The sequence below is a fragment of the Delphinapterus leucas genome, chromosome X (genome assembly GCF_059928025.1).
Source record: "Delphinapterus leucas isolate spDelLeu-1000000601 "Yukka" chromosome X, BTC_Dleu_Yukka2, whole genome shotgun sequence".
NCBI lineage: Eukaryota > Metazoa > Chordata > Mammalia > Artiodactyla > Monodontidae > Delphinapterus > Delphinapterus leucas.
This window is the reverse complement of record NC_143150.1, coordinates 72,292,588-72,307,378: the sequence shown is the minus strand read 5'-3', so window position 1 is coordinate 72,307,378 and position 14,791 is coordinate 72,292,588. Positions and strand designations below refer to the sequence as shown.

General features: G+C 37.4%; 1 protein-coding gene and 1 non-coding gene across 3 annotated transcripts in view; one reads left to right on the top strand and one right to left on the bottom strand.

Annotated features, from left to right (window-relative positions):
- Positions 1-14,791, bottom strand: part of TEX11 (testis expressed 11) — a 358,129-nt gene that overhangs the window by 75,118 nt on the left and 268,220 nt on the right. For both annotated transcript variants that reach the window (XM_022561047.2, XM_089904417.1), the window contains exons 18-22: positions 11,126-11,211; positions 8,404-8,460; positions 4,351-4,391; positions 2,959-3,045; positions 2,455-2,525 (exon numbers count right to left, since the gene is read on the bottom strand). In XM_022561047.2, coding sequence (XP_022416755.1) covers positions 2,455-2,525; positions 2,959-3,045; positions 4,351-4,391; positions 8,404-8,460; positions 11,126-11,211 — 342 coding nt within the window. The remainder of the gene's footprint in view (positions 1-2,454; positions 2,526-2,958; positions 3,046-4,350; positions 4,392-8,403; positions 8,461-11,125; positions 11,212-14,791) is intronic.
- On the top strand, positions 348-476 carry LOC115801918 (small nucleolar RNA SNORA11). Its single transcript, XR_004022271.1, has one exon. It is a non-coding gene; the product is annotated as a small nucleolar RNA SNORA11 (small nucleolar RNA).

The following is a 14,791-nucleotide window of genomic DNA, read 5'->3' as shown; positions in this document are numbered from 1 at the left end:
AGACTATAACACTGATTTATGGTTTTAATTTTCTATTACTTTCTATTGTTTCTTTAGCACCTTTCTAGAGATTAAAAAGCTTCATTTCTTCACAATTTTCCTATCTTTCCCAATGACAAGTACTGTCATTTGGCCCTGTATTTCTATCTAGTGATTTACTTCTTGGTTTACGCTGTAATTTCTAAGTGATTTTCCCCCTGGCAAATAGATTTCCCCTTTGCACTGAATAGAGCTGAAATTAGTACCTATATTGTGCATGGTTGAAAGAGACAATGTCAAATCTTGACAGGCATTAGGCATAACCTCATCATTAAACCTTCTCCTCCAGCTTTAGAAAAAAATCCCATGGGCTGTCCTCAGAGCAGGGGGCCTGAAGAAATGGCTCCTCAATTTACAACACACCCAACAGAAATCTGAGTTCACTGTGACAAGGGGCACAAACTTGTGGCCTTCCTATGAACAAATACCCAACACATGTCCCCCTGTAGCTCCACATGGCTTCTGGGTAGGACCAGTGGAACAGGTCTCAATATTGGAAGAAAAGCTACAGTATTTAGTGGGGAGGTTTGCCACCTAGAGCCAGTGAGGTCCACACATGAGTGGGCCATAAGTGGTCTTACAGACATAAAGACTTTGAATCTCTTTATTCAAGGGAAAAAAAATAGATTCCAACTATATGCCATTCTGGAAAGGCAAAACTATGGAGACAATAAAAAGATCAATGGTTGCCAGGAGTTTCGGGGGGAGAGGGGAGCTGAATACACAGAGTACAGAAGTTTTTATTGAGCAGTGAAATACTTTGTATGACATTATAATGATGGATATATGTCATTATACTTTTGTCCAAACCCACAGAACGTGCAACACTACTCACTTCAGTAGAGTGAACCCTAAGGTGAACTGTGGACTGTGGTTTTATGATGTGTCAATGCAGTTTGTCATTGGTTTAAAAAAGAAAAGGGGGCTTCCCTGGTGGCGCAGTGGTTGAGAGTCCGCCTGCCGATGCAGGGGACACGGGTTCGTGCCCCGGTCCGGGAGGATCCCACATGCCGTGGAGCGGCTGGGCCCGTGAGCCATGGCCGCTGAGCCTGCACATCCGGAGCCTGTGCTCCGCAACAGGAGAGGCCACAGCAGTGAGAGGCCCGCATACCGCAAAAAAAAAAAAAGAAAAGGTACGACTCTGTTGATAATGGCTACGCATGTGTCGGGACGGGGTATATGGGGGAATTTCTGTACCTTCCTGTCAATTTTGTGGTAAACCTAAAACTGCTTTAAAAAAAGAGTCTCAAAAAAAAAGAGAATTAACACTCAGGGTAGACATTTTTGGCAAAACTTTTGTTTTGCTTATATATGCATGCATATTATATATGTGTGTGTGTTTGTTGGACTGTGATGTAAAAGGTATTTTTTAGATCAAAAGAGTTTGCAGGCCACTGTAGTTAAGTTATACTAGCAAATAAAAACACAAATTAACCTCCAAAAAAACCAAACCTCCCAGCTTTGTAGTACAGTAAAATTCTAGGCTACTTGATTCTAACATGGAATCCGACTAGTGCTATCATGAATGTCAAAACTGAAGCTAATTTATTTCACCTAATTAAAATGGAAATTATACCTAAACTTTCAAACATTATTTCTTAATCTCCCCAAATATTTAGTCATCATAATCATCGCCATCATTTAACTAATAGCATTTCAAGACACCCAATCTCTGTACATCTCAGGTGACTCATATATAAAATGAGGGAGTTGTGCTAGTTTATCTCTATAGTTCGTTCCAGTTCTAAAATATTTAATCTATCTCAACATATCAGACTGCATACTCCAGAATGTGTATGAGGGATATTCTTTGCCACCTCTCCTTTCATCCTCTAATCAATATTTGATCCTCTTTCTGGCATTTAACCTCTACCTTGGAGGATAACACCTATTTTAAAAGGCTTATAACTGCAAAACAAGCTCACAAATCCTTACACACAAAACCTGCTCTCGGAAAAATTATAAAGCAGGTCCAAGCTTCTTAGCATCCTTTTAACCTCCTGTTGTCCCCAGATTCCTATTCAATATTCCTATAGACTTATACCCATAACCCTTCCTAATGTTTTGGTGATTGACAACTTCTTAGAGTATTCCCTCCTAAAGATAGCTATATTTTGATATAGGTTCTGAGAGACTGAAATTCCTTCAAAGATAAAGGAATAAGTCTCTTATGGTAGAACTTTAGGCTCCGGATGATGGTTGTTTGTGATATTTCGGTATGGGGAGACCTGCCTCATGTTCTCATATTATACCCTATAGGGATCAAATTCCCCTTAGGTCATTCCTGCTTAAACATATATTAAAAGTTCCTAGATTAAAAGCCAATCTCACTCTATATTTAGTCATTGACTATACTCATAGTGATCATATCCTTGTTGTGATCCATATGTGAGATACTTGTTGGAAGAGACTTACCTTATAAGAAATTATGAAAAATTCTCTCATTGTCACTGGGTCTTTGTTACATTGCAAAGCCAAGTTCCAAGCTGAAAGTTAACATGAAATAACATAATTATGAAAATTTACTGTTTAACCTGTACCATTATAATCTCCACTACCTACATCTTTAATATTAACACACTAATGAGGGGTTTCTCAGGGGTTAAAAAAAGCTAACTTTAGGTTTTTAGAGAAATTTTTTCCAGGTAAATTTAGAGACTTCCATCACTTCCAATCTTTAATTCTAGGACAATGGCCAATGGAGATAGTGTTGGATTTTTTAAAATTGGGGACATATGATAAATTCTTACTTGGCACAAATCCATCTAAAAAAATGAGGATCACAGTGAGGAGTTCACCGACTGAGATTAAGCAAGTTATCCTTGTACCCATAGCTACAAATGGAAGATCCAGAATTTGAATCCACATCTGATTCTACCACCCCACAATGTTTCCCATAGCCACAGAATTTCCTTTTACCCATTTTTCGAAACCAATGAGCTTCATTAGTCCTTGAGCCTGAAGTCGAGACTTCTCCATCAAAATACTGAGCAAATTTCGGGAGTGCTGCAGTCAAACAGGAAAATCTGATATTGAGGTCTTTTACTTTATACTCTAGCAAAGTTGTTAATCCTGCTTTAAAAACAGTCAAACATGAGCTTGAATTTAGAAAGTTCTTTTTTTATGCGTGTGCATGGGTGCATACCAAAAGTAATTTAAATGACAAAAAGCATTACCAAGCTCCAAGGAACTGTTAACTCAAACTCTGGGGAACAAACACATCTTTGGAGAGGTTTACAATTTTAATTAGAGCAATCATTCACCACCTGAGGTAGAAAGATATGATTTATGTGTAAGGAAACAAAGAAGAGGAGTAATCATTTAAAACACTGAAAAGGAGATTGAGGATTGGAAGAGTATTGATAGGTTGGCATAATATTTACTGAGCTCCTACAGCAAGCACAGTGTGGAACCAGAATGTGCCGTCATCATCAGAAAGCATTTATTACATACTCATGTGCCCTTCTGAGAGATAAGAATGCCAACAGAAAACTTTTTATCTTTTGAAAAGCCGTAGTTTCTAAACCACTTTGCTACATTTACCTGTTGACAGGTATTTGAGGTATAAAATTGAACTACTGCAATAAATGGAACTGAATTTCTAAGATATGGAGTTTTTGGTGTGTTTTAGACATAAGGAAATAGGTACATGGGCAGTAGAAACTGGAAGACCTATTAGGCAAAAGGGACACCAAGAAAGAAAGCATAGAGTTGGAAAAAGGAATGCAATGTAGCTAGCACATTAGCTGAATGAAGTGGACAGGGAGCAATTAGTAGATAGAGGAGATGACACAGACTTGGATAGACAGATGGACAGCTTCAAAACAACAGAGTAAACAATCTGAATTTGATTCAGAGAACATGAAAATTAGCAGGGCTCAGAATATTTTTATTTGTCTTGACCCTTTTTCACCTGTTCAATTTCTAGGTTAGGACCAAGTGGCAATAGACATGGAAGGGAGGGAGGGAGGGAGGAGGGCGGGGGGAGGGAGGGAGGGAGGGAGGGAGGGAGAGAGACAGAGAGAGAGGGAGGGAGGAAGGACAGAAGGAAGGAAGGAAGGAAGGGAAATGTCTTTAAAAAAACTGGAATAAAAACAGAGGTGAAATCACATTTGGAGATGAATGCTAATGATGACAAACTTTTCTCTGCTTGTGAATAAATAAACAGGTATACTGCTGTGACGTATGTTAGTAAAAGCATGAAGCTTAACTCAAACACGAAGCCCGAGTCAGTGTGCTCAATGTACTTGGAGAATTTAATAGAGGATAGAGGCAAAATGAAGGAGTGAAAATAACCAAGGAGATATTTACCTGTATTCAAGCAAATCAAAAGTCTATCCATTTGTTTCTTTCTAAAAAAAAAAAGAAAAGAGCATTTTCATACTGTTCCAAAGCTTTACTACAGAAAAGTATCAAAAAGAGACTCTATATTTGCCTGAGAGCAGCTCAAGGAAAATGTTAAATTGTGAAGTTTGTTGTTCAGGGCTCCAACCTATCATTTCAACACTGTTTTTCCTCATTATAGGACACTGTTCCTCATCTCCAATGTCCTCATATTTTTTTCTCTCTTCCCCTTCTACACCTACTCTCAAGCAAAGGATTTCAATGACTGATAAGGTTTTATATTACAGGGTCACAGAATTTGAGAGCAGGTAGTGATCTCTGTGATTTTCAAGCTTTGGTTTTTTTTGAAGAGGGGGAACTGGAACCTGTGTTTCAAATAAAATTTTATAAAAGTCTAATATACAAGAAGAGACAAAAGTGTACCTGCTCTGGTTGAACCAGTGGTAGGTGGAGGCCTAGAGTCTCAGCTTCCTGGAAGTCCCTGAGGCAGTGCCACAGAATTTCCAGGTTTCTAAGGAATATAGTTTAAAAACCACTTATCCATACCCTTCATTTTACAGATGAGGAAACAGATCTGGAAATGCGGGATGATCTGTCTAAGGTCATGCAATGACAATGCCAAGACTACTACTACCTAGGTCTCTTGACCCTTAGTTAAGCTTCTTTAGGGGCAACATAAATTTTAACAGAGAAAAACATCCCATTATGCTTAAACAAAGGATTGAATATGGAAGTATCGGCAAACTCAACTAAGGAAGTTTATAGTAAGTAGGGTAGAACACACTATAAGACTGGCCTTATCAGGAGAATGTCTAGTATTATACAATACAGACTGTGCTTCAGGAAAAGTACCAGCTTTCTTAGGGATAAACATGAAACATCTGCTTTATATAAAGTAACTTCTAACAGTAAATTTTATTAATCTGAATTTCAGCTGAGCTAAAGTTGACTTCACTATTTAACTTCTTTTTTTTTTTGCGGTACGCGGGCCTCTCACTGTTGTGGCCTCTCCCGTTGCGGAACACAGGCTCCGGACGCGCAGGCTCAGCGGCCATGGCTCCCGGGCCCAGCCACTCCGCGGCATGTGGGATCCTCCCGGACCGGGGCACGAACCCGTTTCCCCTGCATCGGCAGGCGGACTCTCAACCACTGCGCCACCAGGGAAGCCCGACTTCACTATTTAATTCAGTGACTATATAAAATAATCTAGGGAGGGTCCATTAATGCAAATAAATAGTACAAGTAAGAATGAGCACATGGAAAGGGATGTATAGTCTATTTAAGAGACAAACTGCTATCAAAAATTGTAGCACACGAATTGTTAATACTTAGGTAGATACTGTAATTGAAAAACATAAGATTTTTAGAAGAGGACAGAACTTTTCCAGTTCACCTTCTTTTATTTAATAGGTGAAGAAAATAAAGCTTAGAGAAGTTAAATAAGTTGTTATTGTCTAAGGTAAACCAGAAGTTAGTGAAACAGCTAAAACTAGAACTCAATTCTCTGACTCTTCCCATTGAATTAGGCTTTTTTTTTCTTTTATAAGTTAGTCTAATCTATTTGTTAAATCAGGTCCTGACCTCTACTTGAAAACACTGCTAGTAGATGTTCTTTATTACTATATTTACTTGAGAACAATAAAGGTATATTTACAAAATATTCTGTAATTAAAGTCTGTCATTAATTTGAACAAGATCCCTTTCCTTCTCCCCATCTTTAAATTAGTTTTAATGAGTGGGATCTGACTGTGCATCACAATTACATGGAATATGAAGCACCTTTTAAATTCAATATAAGATCTTCTTGTAAAGGACTGATATTCAGCCATTTAAATAAATTGAGTGGCTATTATGTGCTAGATACTGTCTTAGGTTCCAGAGATACAAAGATAAATACAAATAGTACTAGCCTTTGAGGAGCTCTTACAATCTATTAGCTATCAAAATTTAGTCTCTGAGTTTATTTCATTTTTAAAATTCTTATTGTTGAAAATTTCAAAGATGCTTATATTTAACAGATGAATGAATCCCCATGTATCCATGGCCCAGCTTCAATAATTATTAACTCATCATCAATCTTATTTTAATGATACCTCCACCTACCCCCTCTTCTCCCATATTATTATTATTTTTAACATCTTTATTGGAGTATAATTGCTTTACAATGGTGTGTTAGTTTCTGCTTTATAACAAAGTGAATGAGTTATACATATACATATGTCCCCATATCTCTTCCCTCTTGCGTCTCCCTCCCTCCCACCCTCCCTATCTCACCCCTCTAGGTGGTCACAAAGCACCGAGCTGATCTCCCTGTGCTATGCAGCTGCTTCCCACTAGCTATCTATTTTACTTTTGGTAGTGTATGTATGTCCATGCCACTCTCTCTCTTTGTCCCAGCTTACCCTTCCCCCCTCCCCGTATCCTCAAGTCCATTCTCTAGTAGGTCTGTGTCTTTATTCCCGTCTTGCTCCTAGGTTCTTCAGAACTTTTTAAAAAAAATATTCCATATATGTGTGTTAGCATACAGTATTTGTTTTTCTCTTTCTGACTTACTTCACTCTGTATGACAGACTCTAGGTCTATCCACCTCATTACAAATAGCTCAATTTCGTTTCTTTTTATGGCTGAGTAATATTCCACTGTATATATGTGCCACATCTTTTTTATCCATTCATCCGATGATGGACACTTAGGTTGTTTCCATCTCCTGGCTATTGTAAATAGAGCCTCAATGAACATTTTGGTACATGACTCTTTTTGAATTATGGTTTTCTCAGGGTATATGCCCAGTAGTGGGATTGCTGGGTTGTATGGTAGTTCTATTTTTAGTTTTTTAAGGAACACCCATACTATTCTCCATAGTGGCTGTATCAATTTATATTCCCACCAACAGTGCAAGAGAGTTCCCTTTTCTCCAAACCCTCTCCAGCATTTATTGTTTGTAGAAGCAAATTCCAGACATCACATCATTTCATCCATAAATATTTTAGGATGTGCCTATAAGATATAAGGATCCTTTTAAAAACATAGCTATACTACCATTATATGCCTAAAAGTTAATAATTTCTTAATATCAAATATTTGGTCATTACTCAAATTTTCAATTATCTCAATATTTTTTTTTTTTTAGTTAGCTTGAGTGCCCTTCAAATGGATTCATAGAGCCTGTAAACAAGGGGCAAAACTTACCATATATGTCTGGGTAAAATTTGCATTATGAAAAAAGTTATGTCATCAATCTAAAATTATCTCAGTCATAGATAGTTCCCAAAGAATTTAGCTAAAAAAATATATTGCCTCCAGGTACAAATATACAAAGCAAAAATGAAGTAGTGATACACTATTACAGAGTTTTTGTCCAAGTAGAGAAAATAGAGATAGGTGGTATTTCTCTGAAAGTTATCCCTAGTCAAGACCCTGAATAGAGTTTTCTTTTAAATCATTAGGAGGAAGTGAATTTTGTGAATGAAATATGGGTGACCCAATTCTTCCATGTACTGTTAAGTTCTTTATATCTTATGCCATAGAAACTGTGAGCAGAAAGATATTTGAATACTCCCAGCTGAGCTGATGCAGAATCAGAATCAACAAGCCAACCAGGTTATTTATGTTTCTGTGGGAAAGTAAGAGCTAAGAGCTATGTCTATATTTAAGTCTCCTGTTAAGAAAGGGGGAAACAGACACAATATCATAATGAAATCATAGCGAACATTACTGAGGGCATGGTAAATGCCTGGCACCATTCTAAGTGTTTTACACGTATTTATTCATCAGGTCATCACAGCAACCTCATAAGGTAGGTACTATTATTATACCCATTTTACAGATCGGGAAACAGAAGCCCAGGTTACATATTCTAATAAGTGGCAGAGCCAAAATATGAACCCAGGAAGACTGGCCCCAGAGCCTATATTGACCTTACCCAGTATACTATATATCTCTCAATACAAGGTTTCTAATGAAAATTGTTATATTTTTTTCTAACGGTGAATACATCATTTCTGTTGAATTATAACTTACTTGTTTTCAGATTCTGGCATGTGAGAAACTTTTGGAACAACAAGACGAAGCAAACACCTGTATGATAAAGTAATATAAAAAGTGATGCTTAGGAAGAAATATGTGAAAGAATATATACCAAGTTATTAATCTTGATTAGCCCAGGAGGCAGAAGTGAGAAAAGAGAGGTAAAAAAGGAGATTATTTTATTTATAGGTCTTTGTAGGTCTTAATGGTTGCAATGAAAACATACCAACTTTGTAATTTTGGAAGAGTAATTTAATAAAATAATTTTAAAACGAAAGTGTTGCTTGACAAATTCTTAAATAGTTCCACAGTTTATATAATTGCCCCAAATCACCTGCCAGAACATCAGATATAGTGTACAAGTCTTTTATATTTTTCTTTCTATAAAGGAACCTGGAACTGGCCTTTGGGTTCCACATAAACTAGGATGAATATTTTTTGAAGGGATCTGGCGGCATGATGACAAACTGACAAAATAAGGTAGTTTGTAAAGTTTCAAATCCTAAAAATCTTTAAAAAGAAAAAACACCATCAATCATCCAGAATAATTTTAGATATTTATCTGACTAAACGTATGTATCTCAAGACTCCTTCTGATACTTTTGTATCTGTGACTCCATTTCCCTTCAGAAGTATGGCCTCAGGTATAGTTGACCAATGGGAGAATCACTATAGAACCCTTCTGGTTTATTTTTCCCACTGGCATACTCTCAGCTACATCATTAGGAGTTACCATGTCCTAACCTCACCTTCCTCTGTCTAATTATTGTATGTAAAAGTTCCCTTTTGATAAACCATTTTCCTTCATACAAACAGAGAAAGGGGAAGATCAGTTTCAACTGATATCTTTTTTTTACCTTAAGCATCCCTACCAAATTTCCAATAGCATTTTTCACAAAAATAGAAAAAAAAATCCTAAAATTCAAATGAAACCACAAAAGACCCTGAACAACAAAAGCAAGCTTGAAAAAGAACAAAGCTAGAGCCATCACATTTCTTGTTTTCAAACTATACTACAAAGCTATAGTAATCAAAACAGCATGGTATTGGCATAAAAATAGTCACACAGACCGATAGAACAGAGAGCCCAGAAATAAACCCATATATATACTGTCAACTAATATACGACAAGGGAGACAAGAATATTTAATGGAGGAAAGATAACCTTCTCAATAAGTGGTACTGGGAAAACTGGATATCCACATACAAAAGAATGCAATTGGACCCCTATCTTTCACTACTCAGAAAAACTAACTCAAAATGGATTAAAGACTTAAATATAAGACTTGAAACCATAAACGTCCTAGAAGAAAACACAGGGAAAAAGCTCCTTGACAATGATTTTTTGGATATGACACCCAAAGCACATGCAACAAAAGCAAAAATGAATAAGTGGGGCTACATCAAAGTAAAAAGCTTCTGCACAGCAAAGGAAACTATCAAAAAAAGGAAAAGGCAACCTATGGAATGGGAGAAAATGTTTGCAAACAATATATCTGATAAGGGGTTAATATACAAAATATATAAGGAACTCCTACAACTCCACAGCAAAAAACAAATAATCTTATTAAAAAATGGGCAGAGCCCCTGAATAGGTATTTTACCAAAGAAGACATCCAAATGGCCAACAGGTACATGAAAAGATGCTGAACATTACTAATCATCAGAGAAATGCAAATCAAAACCACAATGAAATATCACCTCACACCTGTTAGGATGGCTATTATCAAAAAGATGAGACATAACAAGTGCTGTAGAGAAAAGGGAGCCCTAGTGCATTGTTGATGGGAATGCAAACTGGTACAGCCACTGTGGAAAACAGCATGGAGGTTCCTTAAAAAGTAAAAATAAAACTACTATACAATCCAGCAATCCCACTTCTGGGTATATATCCAAAGGAAAGGAAATCACTATCTTGAAGAGATAGCTGCACCCCCATGTTCACGGTAGCATTATCCACAATAGCCAAGACATGGAAACAACCTAAGTGTCCATCAGTGGAGGAATAAAGAAAATGTGGTATATGTACACACACACAAACAGGAATATTATTCAACCAAATAAAAGAAGAAAATCCTGCCTTTTGTGACAACACAGATGGACCTTGAAGGCATTGTACTAAGTGAAATAAGTCAGACAGAGAAAGACAAAAACTGTATTGTCCACTTATATGTGGGATCTCTAGAAAAAAAAAACAAAAGAAAAAAAAAGAAAGAAAGAAAGAAAGAAAATCCAAACACATAGAAATAGAGTAGAATGATGTTTGCCAGGGCCTGTGGGTGGAGAAAATGGGGAGATGTTGGTCAAAGGGTATAAACTTCCAGTTATAAGATGAATACATTCCAAAGATCTAACGTACAGCATGGTGACTGTAGTTAACCATACTGTATTATACATTTGAAAGTTGCTAAGAGAGTCAATCTTAAATGTTCTCAGCACACACAGTGTGTAATTTTGTGAGGTGATGGACGTATTAACTAATCTTACTGTGCTATTTCATAATACGAATGTGTATTAAATCACCAGGTTACATATCTTAACTTATACAATGCCACCATTTGTCAGTTACATCTCAATAAAGCTGGGGGAAAACCACTTGGTATTGTAGGCATTGACTCAGCTTGATCCCATCAGCACTATTTTGGCAAAGTTTATAGACCAAGAGTAACATGTACAGAGGAGATCCTTTCACATCCACAGGATGTGGATTACTTACTTTAAAGCTATAATGACTTCTTGTCCGTCTTCTGAATATTGAGCTAAATATTCCAAAGCTTTTTCTGCCACGATTTGTTGTTCATTCTATAAAGGACAAATATAATATGTTAAATTACATCTCAAAGTGATACTTATAAAATGTTATCTATATTCCTGTCCATTAAGGGGAACACAAAATCTGAACTTGTTTGTTTTGTATTCTCAAAAGCGCTACTGCAAGATGGTAGAATGAAGATGTAACTCATTGACAAAAACAGAACAGGTTCATATTGGCCCCAGAAAGCCACTCCTCCCTATCCATAAACACTCACAGCCTTGCCAACACTGCCTTGAATCCACTAGGACTAATCTTACTGTGCTCTTTATTCCTGTTTGTCAGCAGTAGCCAAAAGAACCCTGGACTCTGAGGTCACCCTCATTTCCAGCACCCTCTGTAAATCCCTTTTGTCCTCTTTTCTCATTTCTCCCCAACTCCTCCAACCCTTCCACTATGCTTTCTGAAATTCAGTCCATTATCAGCAAAGTCTCCTCTATGAGCAACTTCTTCCCAGAAAGTTCCCTCTACATTCTTTCTCTAATGGAAATCTATGCTTCTCCAAGGACACTGCTTTCAATAAAGCCCTCTCAAGTAGTGGCTGTTTTTCTTTCATCTCCCTAGACCTGGAGATGGAGTAGGCATCATTTTTGCTCTTCATTGCTGTTTTAAAATTATTCTCCCTCTTGCTCCCTAAAACCCCCAGCTTTGAATTTCCTGTCACCAGACTATATCACCCATTATCCCTCACTGTTATGGTGAACTGCTCTCAGACCATTTCTTCTCATTTCTTAATGATTTATCTACTCCTCACACTTATTTTTTCCAAAATATACTCCTGTCAATTTTTGGCATTTTCATTATACAGATAGATGAACCTTTTAATATCCTAGTCTCTTATTTCCTTGAATTCCACTCTGCCAATTATCTTAGCCATTCACTAGCACAGTCATTCACTGGACACTGTCATCACTAAAAGCCAGGTCATGCAAGTGAGGCTCCTAGGGTACACAGTTTATGGACGCACTCATTCTCAGGGTTGTGCATGGACCAATTCTAGGTGCCTCACTCCCTCACTCTTGTCTTGTACCCTGCTCTATTTCATGTATTCTACCATCTCCTACCTTTCTAATTCACTCCCTCTACCACTCCAGCAATCCTTCAACTGCATTAAGATCTCCAATACATTGATACTACTAATATTTCACCATCCCTCATCCCCTTGAAGTCCTCCTCGGTATCCAGTTTAAATTCCATGGGGATTAATTATAATCACTCCTTTGTTCCTTGATTTTCCTGCCCCTCTTTTGCTTCATTGTATTCACCTGGCAAAACCATAAGCCTGGTTAAATTCAACTTTCTAGTGACTTTTGTGCCTGCATCCATGCAGCTGAAAGTAGCTGGGTAAAAACCTGTACAACTATTTGTTTTATTTTTAAAACTTCATCAAATGGACCTTACTGCTACAAGGCAAGCATACCACACTACCCTTGCCATTCACTTTCTTGATTTTCTGGATGATTAGTTGATATCTTATCCTCTTTTCTCAACACCTAACACCTCCTCTCCTATTCTCACTCTCAGGTGATGACCTTGTTTCCTACTTCACTGAGAAAACTGAAGCAGTCAGAAAGAGAACTTCCACAGATTCCCACTACCACATCTATTCACACACCAGGAACCACACCACATACTCTGCCTTCTCAACTGCTATCATAAATGAACTATCCATGTTTCTTCCTAGAGCCAAACCCTAAACTTATACACTCGCATCCATCACCTCTTGCCTATTTAATGACATTACTCTAACAATTTTCATTTTTCTCTCTCACATTGTCAATTTTTGTTCTCTTAACTGGGTCATTCCTATTAGCAAATAAACATTCTCACTCATCCCGTTTCAAGCAAACAAACAAACCTCTTGATCCTACTTCTCTCACCAACTACTGCCCAACTTTAAAAAAAATTTTGTTTTCTTGCCCAACTTCTTTTCTTCCCTTTGTAGTAAACTCTTCTAAAGAATTGTCTATACTTACTGTATCCAATTCCTTTCCTTCAATTCTCTCTTGAGCCTACTATAATCAGGTGTTTGTCCTACCTCTACCAAAACTGCTCTTGTCAAACTCACCGATGACCTCCATATTATAAATTCCAATGGTCAGTCCTCAGTCCTCACTGTATTTGACCTATGAGCAACATTCAACATAGTTGATCACTCTTTCCTCCATGAAACACATTTGGCTTCCAAGACACCACATCATCCTTGTTTTCCCCTACCTCATGGATTACTCCCTTTCATTATCCTTTACTGGTTCCTCTTCTTTTCTCCAAACCATTAATGTTTGAGGGTTTCAGGCTCAGTCTCTGGTCCTCATCTCTACTGCATATATACTCACTCCCTTGGTGATGACATGCCAGTCTCATAGCTTTATATACCATCTATATATTAATGACTCTTATTAAACTTTTCTCTTCAGCCCAGACCTCTTTCACAACTCCGGAGTCATATATACAACTGACTATTCACATCTCTACTTGGATAGTCTAATAGACATCTCAAATGCATCATGTCCAAACTGAACTCCTGATTTTCACCCCAACCGTACTCTACTTGCAGCCTTTCCTAGTTCAACTGATGGCAACTCCACTTGATGAGCCAGTCTCTTTCTCTTATACCCTTCATCCAATCTGTCAGCAAATTCTGTTATCATTTACCTCCACTGTTATCTCCCTTATCTGAGTCACCTTAATCTTCCCTGGATTACTTTGAAAACTTCCTAACAGGTCTCCTTGCTTGGTTCTTTTATGGTCTATTTTCAATAAAACAGCCAAGAGTATTTCTGTCAAAATGAAAGTCAAATCATGTCACTGCTCTGTTAAAAACCTTCCAATGGTTCCCCATGTCATTCAGAGTAAAAGTCAAAGTCCTTTCACTGGCCTATAAGGATCTACATAATCCAGACTATCACCTCTCTGACTTCATCTCTCACTAATCCCACCCTTTATTCATTCTAGCCATACTTGCTTCCTTGATACATACCTTAGGGCCTTTGTATTGGCTGTTACCTCTGCCTGTATTACTCTTCCTCTTAACTCCCCCCATATATCTACAGGGCTAACTCCCTCAACAATTTCAAGTCTTTGTACAAATGTCATCTCCTCAATGAGACCTATCTTCACCACCCTATTTAAAAAAAATAACTCACACCAATCCCAGAGGATTGTTATCCTGCTCTATTTTTTCTATATTATTATCAACTTCTAACATATTATATATAATTTCTTATTTATTATGCTTATTATTATCTTCTCTCCTCCTGCTTGAATGTTAGCTCCAAGAAGGCGTATCACTGTTTTGTTTACTAATTTATCCCAAGAGACTATAACAGTGCCTGGCACTTAGTAGGTGCTCAATAAATATTTGCTGAATGAATGATAGTTTCACTAGCACTTGAAATGCCTTTTGCAAAGCAACTGTAGTAAGTAAAAACTGGATTCCACCCTTGTTCTTTTGTAGAGATATATTCAGTTTCCTGGGTTTGGCTCATCCATCCTTCCTTCCATCTTCTAATTCAAACTACTTGAGGCTTTTTTTTTCCCTGATTCTTTCTCCTCTATTAAAATTATTTT